At 36.1% G+C, this 14,173-nt stretch overlaps 1 protein-coding gene across 6 annotated transcripts in view; it reads left to right on the forward strand.

Annotated features, from left to right (window-relative positions):
• Pds5b (PDS5 cohesin associated factor B) overlaps positions 1-14,173 on the forward strand; it is a 181,936-nt gene that overhangs the window by 126,123 nt on the left and 41,640 nt on the right. For all 6 annotated transcript variants that reach the window (XM_042685334.1, XM_042685333.1, XM_042685335.1 and 3 more), the window contains exons 22-24: positions 5,755-5,823; positions 7,497-7,633; positions 10,707-10,830. In XM_042685334.1, coding sequence (XP_042541268.1) covers positions 5,755-5,823; positions 7,497-7,633; positions 10,707-10,830 — 330 coding nt within the window. The remainder of the gene's footprint in view (positions 1-5,754; positions 5,824-7,496; positions 7,634-10,706; positions 10,831-14,173) is intronic.

Here is a 14,173-nt window from a genome sequence, read left to right on the forward strand (position 1 = left end):
ATATTTCCTTTCTTTCTCTCTCCTACATATGTACATTAAATATTATAACTGTATTTCGTCACCATTCCTCTGCCCTCTTTCCTTGACCTTCCCTCCAAATAATTTTTTTGGCCAAGAAGTTCCTTTTTGTGTGTATATTTTCTTGGTGTAGTATAATTTCCTTCTTTTCCTTTCTGTTCCATTCCTTTTTGTGCCAGTCCTAGAACTTGAACCAGGGCCTTGGCACTGCCCCTGAGCTTTTTGGCTGAAGTCCAGCATTCTGCCATTTGAGTTATAGCTCCACTTCTGGCTTTTTAAGTGCTTAATTGGAGATTTAAGAGCCTGCCCAGGCTGGCTTTAAACTGCAATCCTCAGATCTCAGCCTCCTGAGTAGCTAGGATTATAGGTGTGAGTCACCAGTGTCTGGCTTCCCCATCTCAGCTTTGGAGTTAACCATTTTTCTGACTTTTACATTTATTTTATCTAGTTTTGAGGTGATTTTTGCCAAATTGTTTTGTCTAGCTTTCTTTACACAATATTATGTTTGTGAGATCAATCCATGTTGTTACAGAACTTAGTTTCCATTTATTACTGCATCATTTGTGTATACCACTATGTGTCTGTTATTTTATAGCTATACATTCAAGTTATTTTGACTGTAACATTCTCTTGTGTATATTTTTGTACTTTTCTGTATGTACTTCTGTTGAGGGTAAGGCTCAGTTTTAATAGTTTTTTTTTCCCAAATTGTTTTTCAAACTGGTCCTACACTTAGAATTTCTACCTGTACTGAACAAGGGTTGTAGTTTTATCCCTTCTATACTAAATATCCCAGTCCTTTATAACCATTTTGTAAGTGAGTAGTGAATAGCATACTCTTGACCATGTTTTCATATACGTGTGGACATTGTGGGTATCCTATTTTCTAAGGTTTCTGTTCAAGAACTCTATACATTTTTCTATTTAATTATGAATGTCTTACTAAGCTTCAGCTTTAAAAATACATTCTATTGATAATGTTTTGCCCTCCACTCACTAGCCCTTCCCATTCAAAATATGTATCAGATTTCTGATAACCATTTTCTTAAACTTTGTTGGCCAGGCACCAGTGGCTCATTCCTGTAATCCTAACTACTCAGGAGGATGAGCTCTGAGGATCATGGTTCTAAGCCAGTCTGGGTAGGAAGGTTCATAAGACTCTTATCTCTTAATTAACCACCAAGTAATCAGAAGTGAAACTGTAGCTAAATTGCTACTCACCTTGAGCAAAAAGCTCAGGGGCAGAGTGTAGGCCCTGAATTTAAACCCCTAGAGCAGGGGCTGGGAAAGTGGCTCAGTGGTAGAGCACTTGCCTTGCATGCCTGAGGCCCTGGATTCGATTCCTCAGCACCACATAAGCAAAAAGAAAAAAGCCGGAAGTGGCGCTGTGGCCCAGGCCCAGACAGAGTTCAGGCTCCACGACCAGACACACACACCCCCCCCCCCCCCCAAAAACAAAACAAAAACCCCTAGAGCAGTACCCCTCTCAAACACCCAAAACAAACCCACATCAGTTGTTTACAGAGAATATGCACCATGGAGTTTCATTCCTGAATGTACTATGCACATGATATGCATGTATATGCACATGACCCTGTATTTGCAAGAAAAATTGTATTTTGAGTCTAACATTGGCCTATGATGAGAAATCATATCTTCTCTCTCCGGGGTCTGGCTTATATCACTCAACATAACTTTTTTCCAGATTCATCAATTTCCGTGCACGTGACATAATTTTATCTTCCATACTGTCTGATGAGATAGCTTTCTACTTTTTTTTCTTTGAAACGTGGAAGGAGATTTATGTAATGTTTCTTTGAAATAAATAAATATATATGTAAATATATGTATGCACTATGAGCATATATTTGAAAGTGTATTTATAGAAAAAGGTTTTTTGTTTTTTGTTTGTTGGTAATGGGGCTTGAACTCTGGGCCTGGGCACTGTCCCCTCAGCTCCTTAGCTCAAGGCTATCACTCTACCACTTGAGCCACAGCTCCACTTCTGGTTTTTTCTGAGTGGTTTATTGGAGATAAGAATCTTATGGACTTTCCAGACCGGGCTGGTTTTGAACCATGATCCTCAGATCTCAGCCTCCTGAGTGGGTAGGGTTACAGGCATGAGCCACCAGCATCCAGCTTCACTTTATTTTTTTTATCCCCAGGACTTCAATTTAATTTTTTTTCTAGATTTCTGACTCCTTGAGATCCTTTTTCATATCTTACACTGAACTTACTGTTTCTTAATGTCTCAAACTCTTTTAGATGTTTAACTCTTTTAGATGTGTAGTCTGAACTCATTTAGCTGTTTGTATTTACTTGATATTCATTTTTTTAAAATATATTCTCACACTCTTTGATTGTGTTCTTTCTGTGTTTATGTAGGTGCTTATAAATGACTCCTTAGAATTTGTGGATTGTTCTTATCATTCCTTTAAGCTCTCTGTGTGGTCTTTTCTCCACTTCATTGTCATTCTGAGCTCATGTTATTAATGATCTCTAGTGGTGTATAGTATGTAATTTTCTCATATCTCTTGCATTTCTATGTTGGGATTTACACATCTGAGGACAACTCATTTTGGTCTTTAGACTCCTGAGGTCTTCTCATTGGGTTAATTTTTGTATTCTTACAGGAATGGGTGTTAATTGGTTGATGTACTATTTTTTGCCTTAGTGTGGAGGTATATCAGAGCTCTAATTAGTTCCAGTTCAAAACACAGATTAATTTTAAGCAATAAAATACTATTATATATGCTAGAGGCTAAAGATTTTGGTACTGTAGGTGTTAGAAAGATAAGGGTACTATGTGCAGGTATTATTACTTAGCTATTGAGAGTAGGGATGGTGAGGGAAGGCTATATAGATTGTAGAAGTTGAGATCCAGAGTTATAGAATGTGAGGTTGTTCATGTAACTGTAACCCCTCTGTACAGCACCTTTACAATAAAATAAAATTAAAAAAAGATAATAATAAAGATAGGGGGAAGTGAGACACATTATCAGTGAGAATTAAGAGGGTTTTTTTTTTAAAGTCATATTTTCTTTCCACCTACTCTTCTCTTGTAATAGGACCTGGACTAATTCAGTTATTCCAGGTATGAGGAGAGAGTACTCAGGTTGCTTTATGTGAGTTCTGGTTAAGGATTATTCCCCCTTCCTCCCCATGTCCCAAGTTGTCTTTGTCTCTTGTGATATAGATAATCACCTCAAATCTCTATGCTTTGAATTTCTACCTCCCTTGTAACTGGAGATCTAACCTTATTGTGGTTTCAGTACTCAGTGACAGCTGACAGACACATATACTATTTCTGATTAAGTAGTAGACTTTTTATATAAAGTTGAAGATTTGTATGTTGTTATCTTGAACCTTATAATCCTAGCTATTTAGGAGGCTGAAATCTAAGGATTCTGGTTCTTTCTGCCCTTGTCTGGGCAGACAAATATGAGAGATTCTTATCTCCAATTAACCAGCAAAAGAACAGGAACTAGAGGTGGGGTTCAAGTGGTAGAGTACCAGGTGTGAGTAATAAAAGCTCAGCAACGCTCAAGTTCACCAAGTTCAAGAGATCTTGAGCCTTGGGACTCGCATGCATGTACACACATGTACTTATTCTTTCTCCCTCCCTCTCCCCCTCCTTCTCTCTGTAATTTGAGAGTTTGAATGAGTATATTCTTCCAGTGAAGAAGTTTTGCTTATTTTTGATTGCTTGCTTTTAAGGATAATTCTTGTTATTAAATTTAGCTATAGTTCTTTGACTCATTAACCTCTTTATGCATTATTCCATGGGAAATTCTCAAATTTATTCTCAGTGGATTTTGGCACATTTCCATTTCCATCCCTTTTTTGAAAAGCTCTGCTATGAATGTGTTCACCTTTGATGATAAGAATTCTTTGTTTCAAATTACTGGCCACATAAATTTTAAAGCATTTTTTTTTAAGTATTTGATTTCTGAAGTGTGTGTCTGGGTGTATTATTGATAGCTTCCTTCATAAAAGCTTTTGTGGGTTCTTTTTGTTTTTGTTTTTTTGTCGGTCATGGGTCTGGGCCTGGGGGCTGTCCTTGAGCTCTTCAGCTCAAGGCTTGAGCCACAGCTCCACTTCTGGTTTTCTGGTGGTTTATTGGAGATAAGAGTTTCGTGGACTTTCCAGTCCAGGCTGGCTTTGAACCATGATCCTCAGATCTCAGCCTACTGGGTAAGCTAGGTTACAGGTGTGAGCCACCGGTGCTCGGCTAGCTTTTGTGTTCTTCATGACATCTTTAGTTCAGAAATTTTACCTGAATGAGCCTAACGTGATTCTGTTCTCATTTTTTTCGTCTTCATACTTTAAAGGCATATCTCAACTAATGAAATGAGCCTAAATCTTTAAGTGTGTATGTTTGGGGAGTTTGCCTTACTAGATTTGGAATTACCTGCTTTGTTGCCATAAGGTTATTTGATATAAACTGAATTCCTTGTTTCCTGGCCTGTGTATGAAAATGGGATGTCAAACTTCAAGTTTGACTCCATTTCCTGGCAGCTCACCTAAATTCCATCTCCCACAATCTTCAGGTTACTTCAGGATTATTTTTTTTGTGTTTCCTTCTCTGGAAATGGTTTAAAAGTTTCTTTCATAGTTCTCCTTTTTAGAAATCAGCTTTTTAATGGAAAGAGACAATGTTGCTTTTCTTTCTGCTATTTAGTAAAGATATTCCAGGTTTTAAGGATGGACTTATTTTGCCCATGGTATTAAAGAAAACTTGTTCTTTAAAAAATATGGCCTATAATTCCTTGAGTAAGGCATTATATATAAAATACTGCTTATAAGTGGTTTATAGATAAACTGTTTTATGATCTATAGTATAGACTTCATTTCAATCTGCCAAGATGTAAAAGGTCAAGGACAAATACACAACATTTTGATGTTTTTCTAGTTGGAAGTTCTGTTCACTCTTCTGGGCTTTGTGTGCTTGTGTTCTATAATATGAGTTACAGTTTCAGATTCTATATCTCTGTGACCTTGTGAAACAACTTTTTGGAAGTGTAACCTTTCCAGTTCTGTTTTTATTTTATTCTACATTTTGTGTTTTCCAAAAGTTTCGTGATTTTGGCAGCCCCCAGGAAAATACTAATGTTTATCTTTTGCTGCTCATCTTGACCTTGAAATATACCTGACTTTTTTTCCCCCTGCTTAAGATTTCTAAAAATAGTTTTTTTCTTACTTAAAAACTATACTGCTAGCTGTCATCGGTGGCTCACACCTGTAATCCTAGCTACTCAGGAGGATGAGATCTGAGAGGATTGCGGTTCTGAGCCAGCCTGACCAGGAAGGTCTGAGAGACTCTTACCTCCAGTAAACTACCTGAAAAAAAGTCAGAAGTGGAGCTCTGGCTCAAGTGGTAGAGTGCTATCCTTGACCAAAGAAGCTCAGGGACAGCACACAGGCCCTGAGTACAAGCTCCAAGCCAGCACCACAAAAACACAGATAAAACCTATGCTCTGAGTCTGCTTGATGCCTTGAATAATTGAATAACCAGGAGGATCTACATATGGAAGTCTGTCCAGGAGGTTTAAATCAGTCCTGGGGTATTCTTACAAAAGATCATCTTGTGTGTTGAGTATTCTGAGTGCTAGTGAGAATATACCTTTCAACCTTTTTTAGTAAATAGATTAGATAAGGTAGTTCAGCTATCACTATAAGAAGGTAAACATTAACAAATGAACAAAAAAATTCATATTTTATGTCCTTTTTCCTTAGCTTCCAGGAAAAAAGACAACTAAACTTTGGGTTCCAGATGAAGAGGTTTCTCCTGAAACAATGGTCAAAGTAAGAAATACATATATTTGTTGAATTTTAATATACTTACTATGTTATAATATTATTAAAGGTATTAGAATTTTTTAAAATAATTTTTTATTGAGATTAAGTGATTACATAAATTTCACAAGTTTCACAATATTGTGGGATAGTGATACTTAAAGTCACAAACACAGTAGAATTTTTAAGTCTGTTGGAAATATATAGCTGCTTAAAGCACTGAGGTATTTATATTTATTGTGTACCATCGTCTATATTGTGAGTGTAGGGCAGTAATGAGCAACTAGGGCCATGTGGGTAGCGGCATATAATCTAATTTGAAGGGAAAAATGGTTTAAAAGTTTTTTCATAGTGCTGCGTTTTAGAAATCAGCTTTTTAATGAGGGGAAAAATGTTTAAAATTTTTTTTTATAGTTTTGCATTTTAGAAATCAGCTTTTTAATGCAAAGAGACAATGTTGCTTTTCTTTCTATTATTTAGTAAAGATTGATAATCCAGATTTTAAAGATGGACTTATCTTTCTCATGGTATTAAAGAAAACTTGTTACTCTTTAAAAAATATAGTCTGTAATTCCTTGAGTAAGGGATTATAACTGGTACATAGATAAATTATTTTATGATCTATAGTGTAGACTTCATTTCAATCTGCCAAGATGTGAAGGTCAAAGACAAATACACAAAATTTTTATGTTTTTCTAGTTGGAAGTTCTATTCACTCTTCTGGGCTTTGTGTATTTGTGTTCCATATTATAAGCTACAGTTTCAGATTCTATATGTCTGTGACCCTGTGAAGCAACCCTTTATCATTGCTAAATGATCTGGGTAACTTTTATTCCTAGTATAAGCCATTTTCTCAGTATTGGTCTCCAGCAGCAAGTTTGACGTAGTTGAGAGCAACACTCCACAAGAAGTCATGCTACTGCACTTAAGTTCATGCTTACCAAATGCCCAGGAAAAAAAATCTTCCTGTCTGCAGTGTGCCAAAGACTGTTTAAGGCCATTTAAAGAGATAGTACATATATTACTTTTTAAGAAAGGTACTACGTACCCCTTCAAGAATGGGGTAAATTTAATACTGTATTGAGAACTAGTTATGTGCTTCCTGATTCTAAAATGTAGTATAAATGTGCTGTGTCTTAGACACAAAAGATTGAATATAACTGCAATTGGGATCTTAGCCTTTTTTCTGGTTAGGGAAATTCATATGCCTTTATTTCTAAGTTCTGAAAAGCAAGATACATGTTAGGGAAACATTACAAACAATAAAGAAAAAACTAGTATTGCAATGAAAAAAATTTTTTCACTCCCTTGGATGAAACATCTTTAAAATATTCAGTTATCTTTATGTATATAGAATTTTTTTTCCCTTAAAAACATTTCTTTTTTGGGCTGGGAAGGTGGCTCAGTGGTAGAGCACTTGCCTTGCATGCCTGAGGCCCTGGGTTCGATTCCCCAGCACCACATAAGCAAAAAGAAAAAAGCCAGAAGTGGCGCTGTGGCTCAAGTGGTAGAGCGCTAGCCTTGAGCTGAAGAGCTGAGGGACAGCACCCAGGCCCAGAGTTCAGGCCCCACGACCGGATTAAAAAAAAACAAAAAAAATTTTTCTTTTTTTTTTTTAGGATGTTTTGGAAATTCTTTTATCTGTAGTAACAGTTTTATTTGTGAATTTGTATTTTAAACAGATTCAAGCTATTAAAATGATGGTTCGATGGCTACTTGGAATGAAAAATAATCACAGTAAATCAGGAACCTCTACCTTAAGATTGCTAACAACAATACTGCATAGTGATGGAGACTTGACAGAACAGGGGAAAATTAGGTATGAAACCATTATCTCAAAGCCTTTGGATTTCAGAGTATTTGAACCCTTGACATAACTGTTAGTTTCTTTTTTAAGATTTTTTTTTAATTGTAACAATACTGTACAACAGGATTACAGTTATATGAGTAAGGTAATGAGTACATTTCCTATTTAGTATTGTTACCCCTCCTTTGTATTGCACTGTTGGTAGGCATCTATATTTTGCTGTAATAACCTTTTTATTCAGTATTCACTGATTTCAAAATGATCTCAGCATGTCTAGTACGAAGTACTGCTATGCTATATATTCCAAATACTTTAAACAGTGGATTCTTGCTTTTTGGAATATCTAATGTGTAGTTTGTTAGTCTACGAATCATTCTTGAAAAGGGAAAAGAATAGACACTGTGGAAGATAACTTTAAATCTATATCTTCAAAAAAGTTAAATGCAAATTTTAAGTTGTTTAATTTTTTATAATGTATGCCCTTTCTTATTTCCATGTTTTTGTTTGAACAATTAAATGTAGTAGGCCATCAGTATACTTGAGTTTTACATCTGTGGGTTCAACTAAATCTACGTGTGTGTTTCCTGATCCCTGGGGCTTAAACTTAGGGCCTGGGTGCTGTCCCTGAGCCTCTTTGTTCCAGGCTAGTGCTCTACCATTTTAGCCCCAGCATTACTTCCAGCTTTGTCTTAGTAATTTATTAGAGATAAGACTCTCATTGACTTTTCTGCCTGGGCTGGTTTCAAATTGCAATCCTTAGATCACAGCCTTCTGAGTAGTTAGGATTGCAGGTGTGAACCACTGGTGCCCAGTTGGAGTTTATATTTTTAAATGTATGAAGATGATGCATTGGTATCTATCACATATTGTTGTGTTAGTTGTGCGCTCAGAAACCTGTTTAAGAACAGTTAGGGGCTACCTGGAGTTAGGAGTAATAGGGATTCCTGATAGCAAAAAAAAACACTTGGGATTCTGTTCTTTGTTTTAATAAAAAGCTTGATGTTAGTTGGGCGCTGGCCTCTCACACCTGTAATCCTAGCTACTCAGGAGGCTGAGATCTCGGATCGCAGTTCAAAGCCATCCCAGGCAGAAAAGTCCATGAGACTCATCTCCAGTTATCCACCAGAAAATGGAAAGTGGCGCTATGGCTCAAGTGGTAGAGTGCTTGCCTTGAGCTAAAGAGTGAGGGACCCAGAGTTCAAGCCCCATGACTATCAAAAAACAAAAACAAAACAAAACTTGATTTCTTTGATGAACAATTTTTACTTTATAAAGTTAAAAACAAAAAAAAACTGCATTAAGTAGAAATCCCAGACTAGATGCAAGTTTTTAAGTACAATATATGGGAAACATTTATTACCCATACCTGTGAGGAATAACTTCCAACCACTGGTTTTTGTATGTTTTGATCTAAGTACTGTGATTTACCTATTAACAGCCTCTTGGTTTATTGCTAATGATTAATTAAAAAGCATCTTTGGGATGTATCCTCCAATACAGCACCATAATGTTGGCATGCATTTAATCAGTATTTTAATTAATTTAAAGATTTAAGATTTAAAGAAGTCTTTAACTAGCTAGCTGGGTGCTGGTGACTCATGCCTGTAATCCTCACTACTCACGAAGCTGAGATATGAGGACTGCGGTTCAGAACCAGCCTGGGCAGGAAAATCTCCAGTTATCCATCAAAAAACTAGAAGTGGCAATGTGGCTCAAAGTGGTAGAGTGCTAGTCTTGAGCAAAAAAGCCCAGGCCCTAAATGTAAGCCCTGCACCGCCAAAAAAAGTCTTTTAGCTAGATTATATGTCAGAAGAGTAAATTGACTTCTTTTAAACTCCCTTAGTGCTTTATATATAATAGATGCATATTTGTTATGTGAATGTTGGATATTCCTTTGCTATAGAGTTATAAGTTGATCTTAATTAGAATTTTTCCTTCCTTAACATTATCTAAGATATCTGTAGTTGAACTAAGGTATCACTATATTAGGGAAGAATTGTTTTTGATGGGGAGTGGTGCTGGGATTTCAACTTGAGGGCTTTACACCTCCAGCTTTAAACTTTTCAGATAGGAATCTCACTTTTTTTTGAGGGGGGGGGGTCCGTCATGGGGCTTGAACTCTAGGCTTGGGCGCTGTTCCTGCACTCTTCAGCTCAAGGAAAACACTTGAGCCACAGCGCCACTTCCGGTTTTCTAGTGGTTTATTGGAGATAAGAGTCTCATGGACTTTCACATTTTTTTGCTGAGATGGGCCTTTGACCACTATCCTCCTACATACATAATGAAGACCTCCTATGTAACTGAGATTACTTTGAGTCTCGCTAACTCTGACCAGACTGAACTTGAACCATGATAATTGGTATGAGCCCCTCCACCCAACTAGGAATGTTTTGGTCTAGAATTTTCTGAAATGTACTCCATTGAGCAATTTCCTTATGCTGAAAAGAGCTTTTCAGTAATATTTGAATAGTGAAGAAAATAGTGGTGTTTATCAACTATACATGCTTTCATTATATCTCTTTTGTGCTTTGTATAGTATTTGGAGTAATATATTGAGGCAGTTGAAGTAATATCAAGTTAGGACTTTACTACTGCTAACCTGGACTTAACATTATAAGGAGAATTTTTTACAGTATGAAATCTCATCTTCCAAAGTTTGGTAAACATAATATGGCACTTTGTACTGAGTCATTGTCTTACTCTATTCAGGCTACTATAACAAGAAACCATAGATTTGTTAGCTTATAAATAACAGAAATTGGAAGGCCAGAGTGCCAGTATTGTACCCCTGTATATTTTCACATGGCAGAGGATAAACTCCTTCAGACTTCTTGTATAAGAGCATTAATTCCGTTTTTGTGGGGAATCTGTCCCCATGGCCTAATTGCCTTCCCTAGACCTCACTTTCTAATGCTCTCAACTTGGCCATTAGGATTTTGACATAACATTTGAGGAAATGAGATACTCAGACCATAGCATTTTTCTACTTACTTTTTTTGCTAGAAGAGTATTTATAAAATTAAATGGAGAACAGAGTAGTGATTTTGTACAAACACTTATCATGTCCTTCCTGCTTATTTTCCAGTAAACCAGATATGTCACGCCTAAGACTCGCTGCTGGGAGTGCTATTGTGAAACTAGCTCAAGAACCCTGTTACCATGAAATCATCACATTGGAGCAATATCAGCTGTGTGCATTAGCTATCAATGTAAGAAAACCACCAGATAAGATAGAACTTTATATGGTCTGTATTAGGAAGAAATGTTCACTATGATACATCAAAATTGTAAATGATTTTCATTTCGTATGTGTGTGTTTTAACGTATGAGAAACATTTCCATTTTTAAATTGTCATTTGAGTTTTGGGCTTCTGATATAGTGTAGTCAGCTTCTTATTCTCAGTTGTTCTAGTTTATGAAGTCACTCCTCTAATATAGTGTAATCAACTTTTTTTTTTTGTCGGTCGTGGGGCTTGAACTCTGGGCTTGGGCACTGTCCCTCAGCTCTTCAGCTCAAGGCAGCGCTCTACTGCTTGAGCTACAGGGCCACTTCTGGTTTTCTCGTGATTTATTGTAGATAAGAGTCTCACGGACTTTCCTGCCCTGGCTGGCTTTGAACCTAGATCCTCAGATCTCAGCCTCCTGAGTAGCTAGGATTACAGGTGTGAGCCACCAGCGCCCAGCTAGTGTAGTCAACTTCTTATTCTCAGTTGTTCTAGTTTATAAAGTCACTCCAAGTGCTTAATTAGCACGTACTAAACCACTGCACCTAGGAAAAGTAAATAATAAGGGTATCTTCAGTGCTCTGTTTACAGATTTTTTTATTTGACTAATCTATTTGTTTAAAGACAACTTCATTTAATATATATGCAAAGCTATTTCTGTAACTCTAAACTAGCTCAGTCCTCACCAAAGCTTAAATAGTACATGAATTTTCTTTGTAAGATACATCATGACCTTCTTATGCCTAGGACCACTAGAAAGCATTTTATTACATGTTTAGAACTTGTTTTAATTTTCAGAATCACAAGCAAGATAAGATAATGTGAAAGGAGTAGCACAGAAGAGGTCACTCACTTTGAGAGCTGAGACCGTGAATTAGTTCATCTTTCATGTTAGCTGGGGACATTCCCATCAGACTACTCATTTTTTCTGCTTTGCACATCTCCTTGCTCCTGACTATAACATTGCTACAAGTATTGATTTTTTGAACTTCAAATAAATGAGACACAGATTTACAGATTTCTTAGAGTAATTTTTATTTTTTAACTATATTGTTTTAGAAGTTTCAGTTTGAGAAAACTAAAACAAAAGGACTTTTATAATAGTTCAGATAATATTCTAATGAATTTTTCAGCCATCATTTGCTCATTTTACCCTGAGTTTTTGTTTTAAGAATTTGACACTGGTTTCAGGTACCATTGTGATTATTATTTCTATCCTTTCTTTCATACATCTTTCTTTATATTGCTTATTTAAAAATAATTATTTGTGTATAATACCTAGACAGGTTTTTTTCCCCCTCCAGTACTGGGGTTTGAACTCAGGAGCTTGTACTTCCTGCTACCTGTTCCTCCTCCTTGCTGTTTGTTGCCCAGGCTAGCCTTGAATCATGATCTTCCCAGTGTTTGCTTGCTGGGTGGTTTAGATTACTGGCATGTGCCTCTATGCTTAGCCAATCACGTAGGCCTTTTTTTTTTTTTTTTTTTCCTCCAGTCTTGGGGCGTGAACTGAGGGCCTGGGTACTCTCCCTGAGCTTCTTTTGCTCAAGGCTTGTACTCTGCCATGTGAACTATAGAGCCACTTGTAGCTTTTTCTGTTTATGTAGTACGGAGGAATTAAACCCAGGGCTTCATGCATGCTAGGCAAGCACTCTAACACTAAGGCACATTCCAGCCCATCATGTAGTTGTTTTGTTTTTTAATTTGAGATACCTGTTTATTTGAACTGGACAAAATTATAGGATCGTACATCTAATTAGGATGAATCAGAAAATATACAATACACCATGGAAAATCTTTCTTGCGTTTTATTAGACTGGCATGATTTAAAGTATGGCTAAACCTTTTAAAAATCCTTTTTATGTAACTATTTTGCAGGGCTGTTTCTACAGATTTTACTTTAATTCTTTGATTAAGTTCCCAGGCATGGACTCTGAAGGCCGGCAGAATTAAGCTCTTCCTCTTACTCATATTTTCCCTTTGTTCTTAAACTCAGTTTACCTATCTCCACAATAGGGAAAAATGCAGAGGTACCATAAGATAGTTTAAAAGAAACTTTTCATTTACTGGACTTAGCATAGCCTACCACAAGATAAGAGCTGAAGAGGGGATCTCAATAACTCAAGTGCTTAGTGCAAAGGACTATATATCATGAAGCATATTAACGTGAACTCCAACTTATGGAACAAGAGGTTTTCATTAGACCCTGTATATAGTTCATTCTTTTCCCTCTATTGTTGTTTTTTCTTCATTTCTCTTAGTTTTTTGTATCTCGTGTTTTGCATAATAGACAATGCAATATGTGAAAGGGCGAGGGAATCACAGAAACAGCAGAACAACTGATGAACCACAACAACATTGATACTTACTTGACACTATGGGATATGAACATTACAACTTGTGGGGAGCGGGGAAGGGGTTGGGTAGGGAGGGAGAAATGGGAGAGAATGAGGGAGATAAAGATTAAAAACAAATGTACTTACTGCCTTTGTGTAGTTTTGAATTGTTATCTTTTGACTAATTTTGGTCTTTAATTGCTGTTCATAATCCTGTTTTGAATATATTTAGTTTTGTTGTTGTTGAAATAAGATTTGGAAGAGCCAATTAACTTCCTGGTTTAATTTTCCCATTTGTATTTTGGAGATCATCTTACTTTGTTAGAAACTGAAAATTGTTTAAACAGTTTATACTACATTTCTTCAAAGAAAATAAAACTGTATTTTTAAATTGGCAAAACTTGAAGTCTACTCATCTTGCAGGTTCTTGGTTTGATGTTAAGAATACTATTGCTAATATTTATTATTGAAGTGGAAATTTCCAAAACTAAGTATGGAAATATATTTTTAAAAGATAGACCTTGTTTTAGAAAAAGATGGGGTTTGTTTAAAACTTAAGTATGTGCAGATAGTTAAATGTTTCTTTGCAATGTTTGTTAAACAGCTCTAATTTAGTCACCATGTATCTAAAATTAAAGTACAAATTGCTTAATTTTCCATATTTTTTAGAATGACTATGAAACACATATTAATGATTAAAAGCTAATTATTAGCATCTTCACACAACTTGTATTCTCATTCTAAACAAAACTTTCTGCTAATTCTGCTATTCCTTTAAACCACAGTGCTGTCTCCTTTATTTTTTAAAAGAAATTAGTATATGTACCTTTGTCTCTCTTAACCTCTTAACCCTTTTCACTGTTCATATTACAGTCTTTGTCTTCATTGCTTTGCCCAATTGTTCAGTGATCTTAGTTTTCCTTGTCTTTTGGAGATATTTAACACGGTGCTGTGCTCTATTATTCTTGAATTTCTTTTCTTTATTTCTGTCTCTT

Source organism: Dipodomys spectabilis, unplaced genomic scaffold (assembly GCF_019054845.1).
Source record: "Dipodomys spectabilis isolate Male_0828 unplaced genomic scaffold, ASM1905484v1 ptg000095l, whole genome shotgun sequence".
Classification (NCBI taxonomy): Eukaryota; Metazoa; Chordata; class Mammalia; order Rodentia; family Heteromyidae; genus Dipodomys; species Dipodomys spectabilis.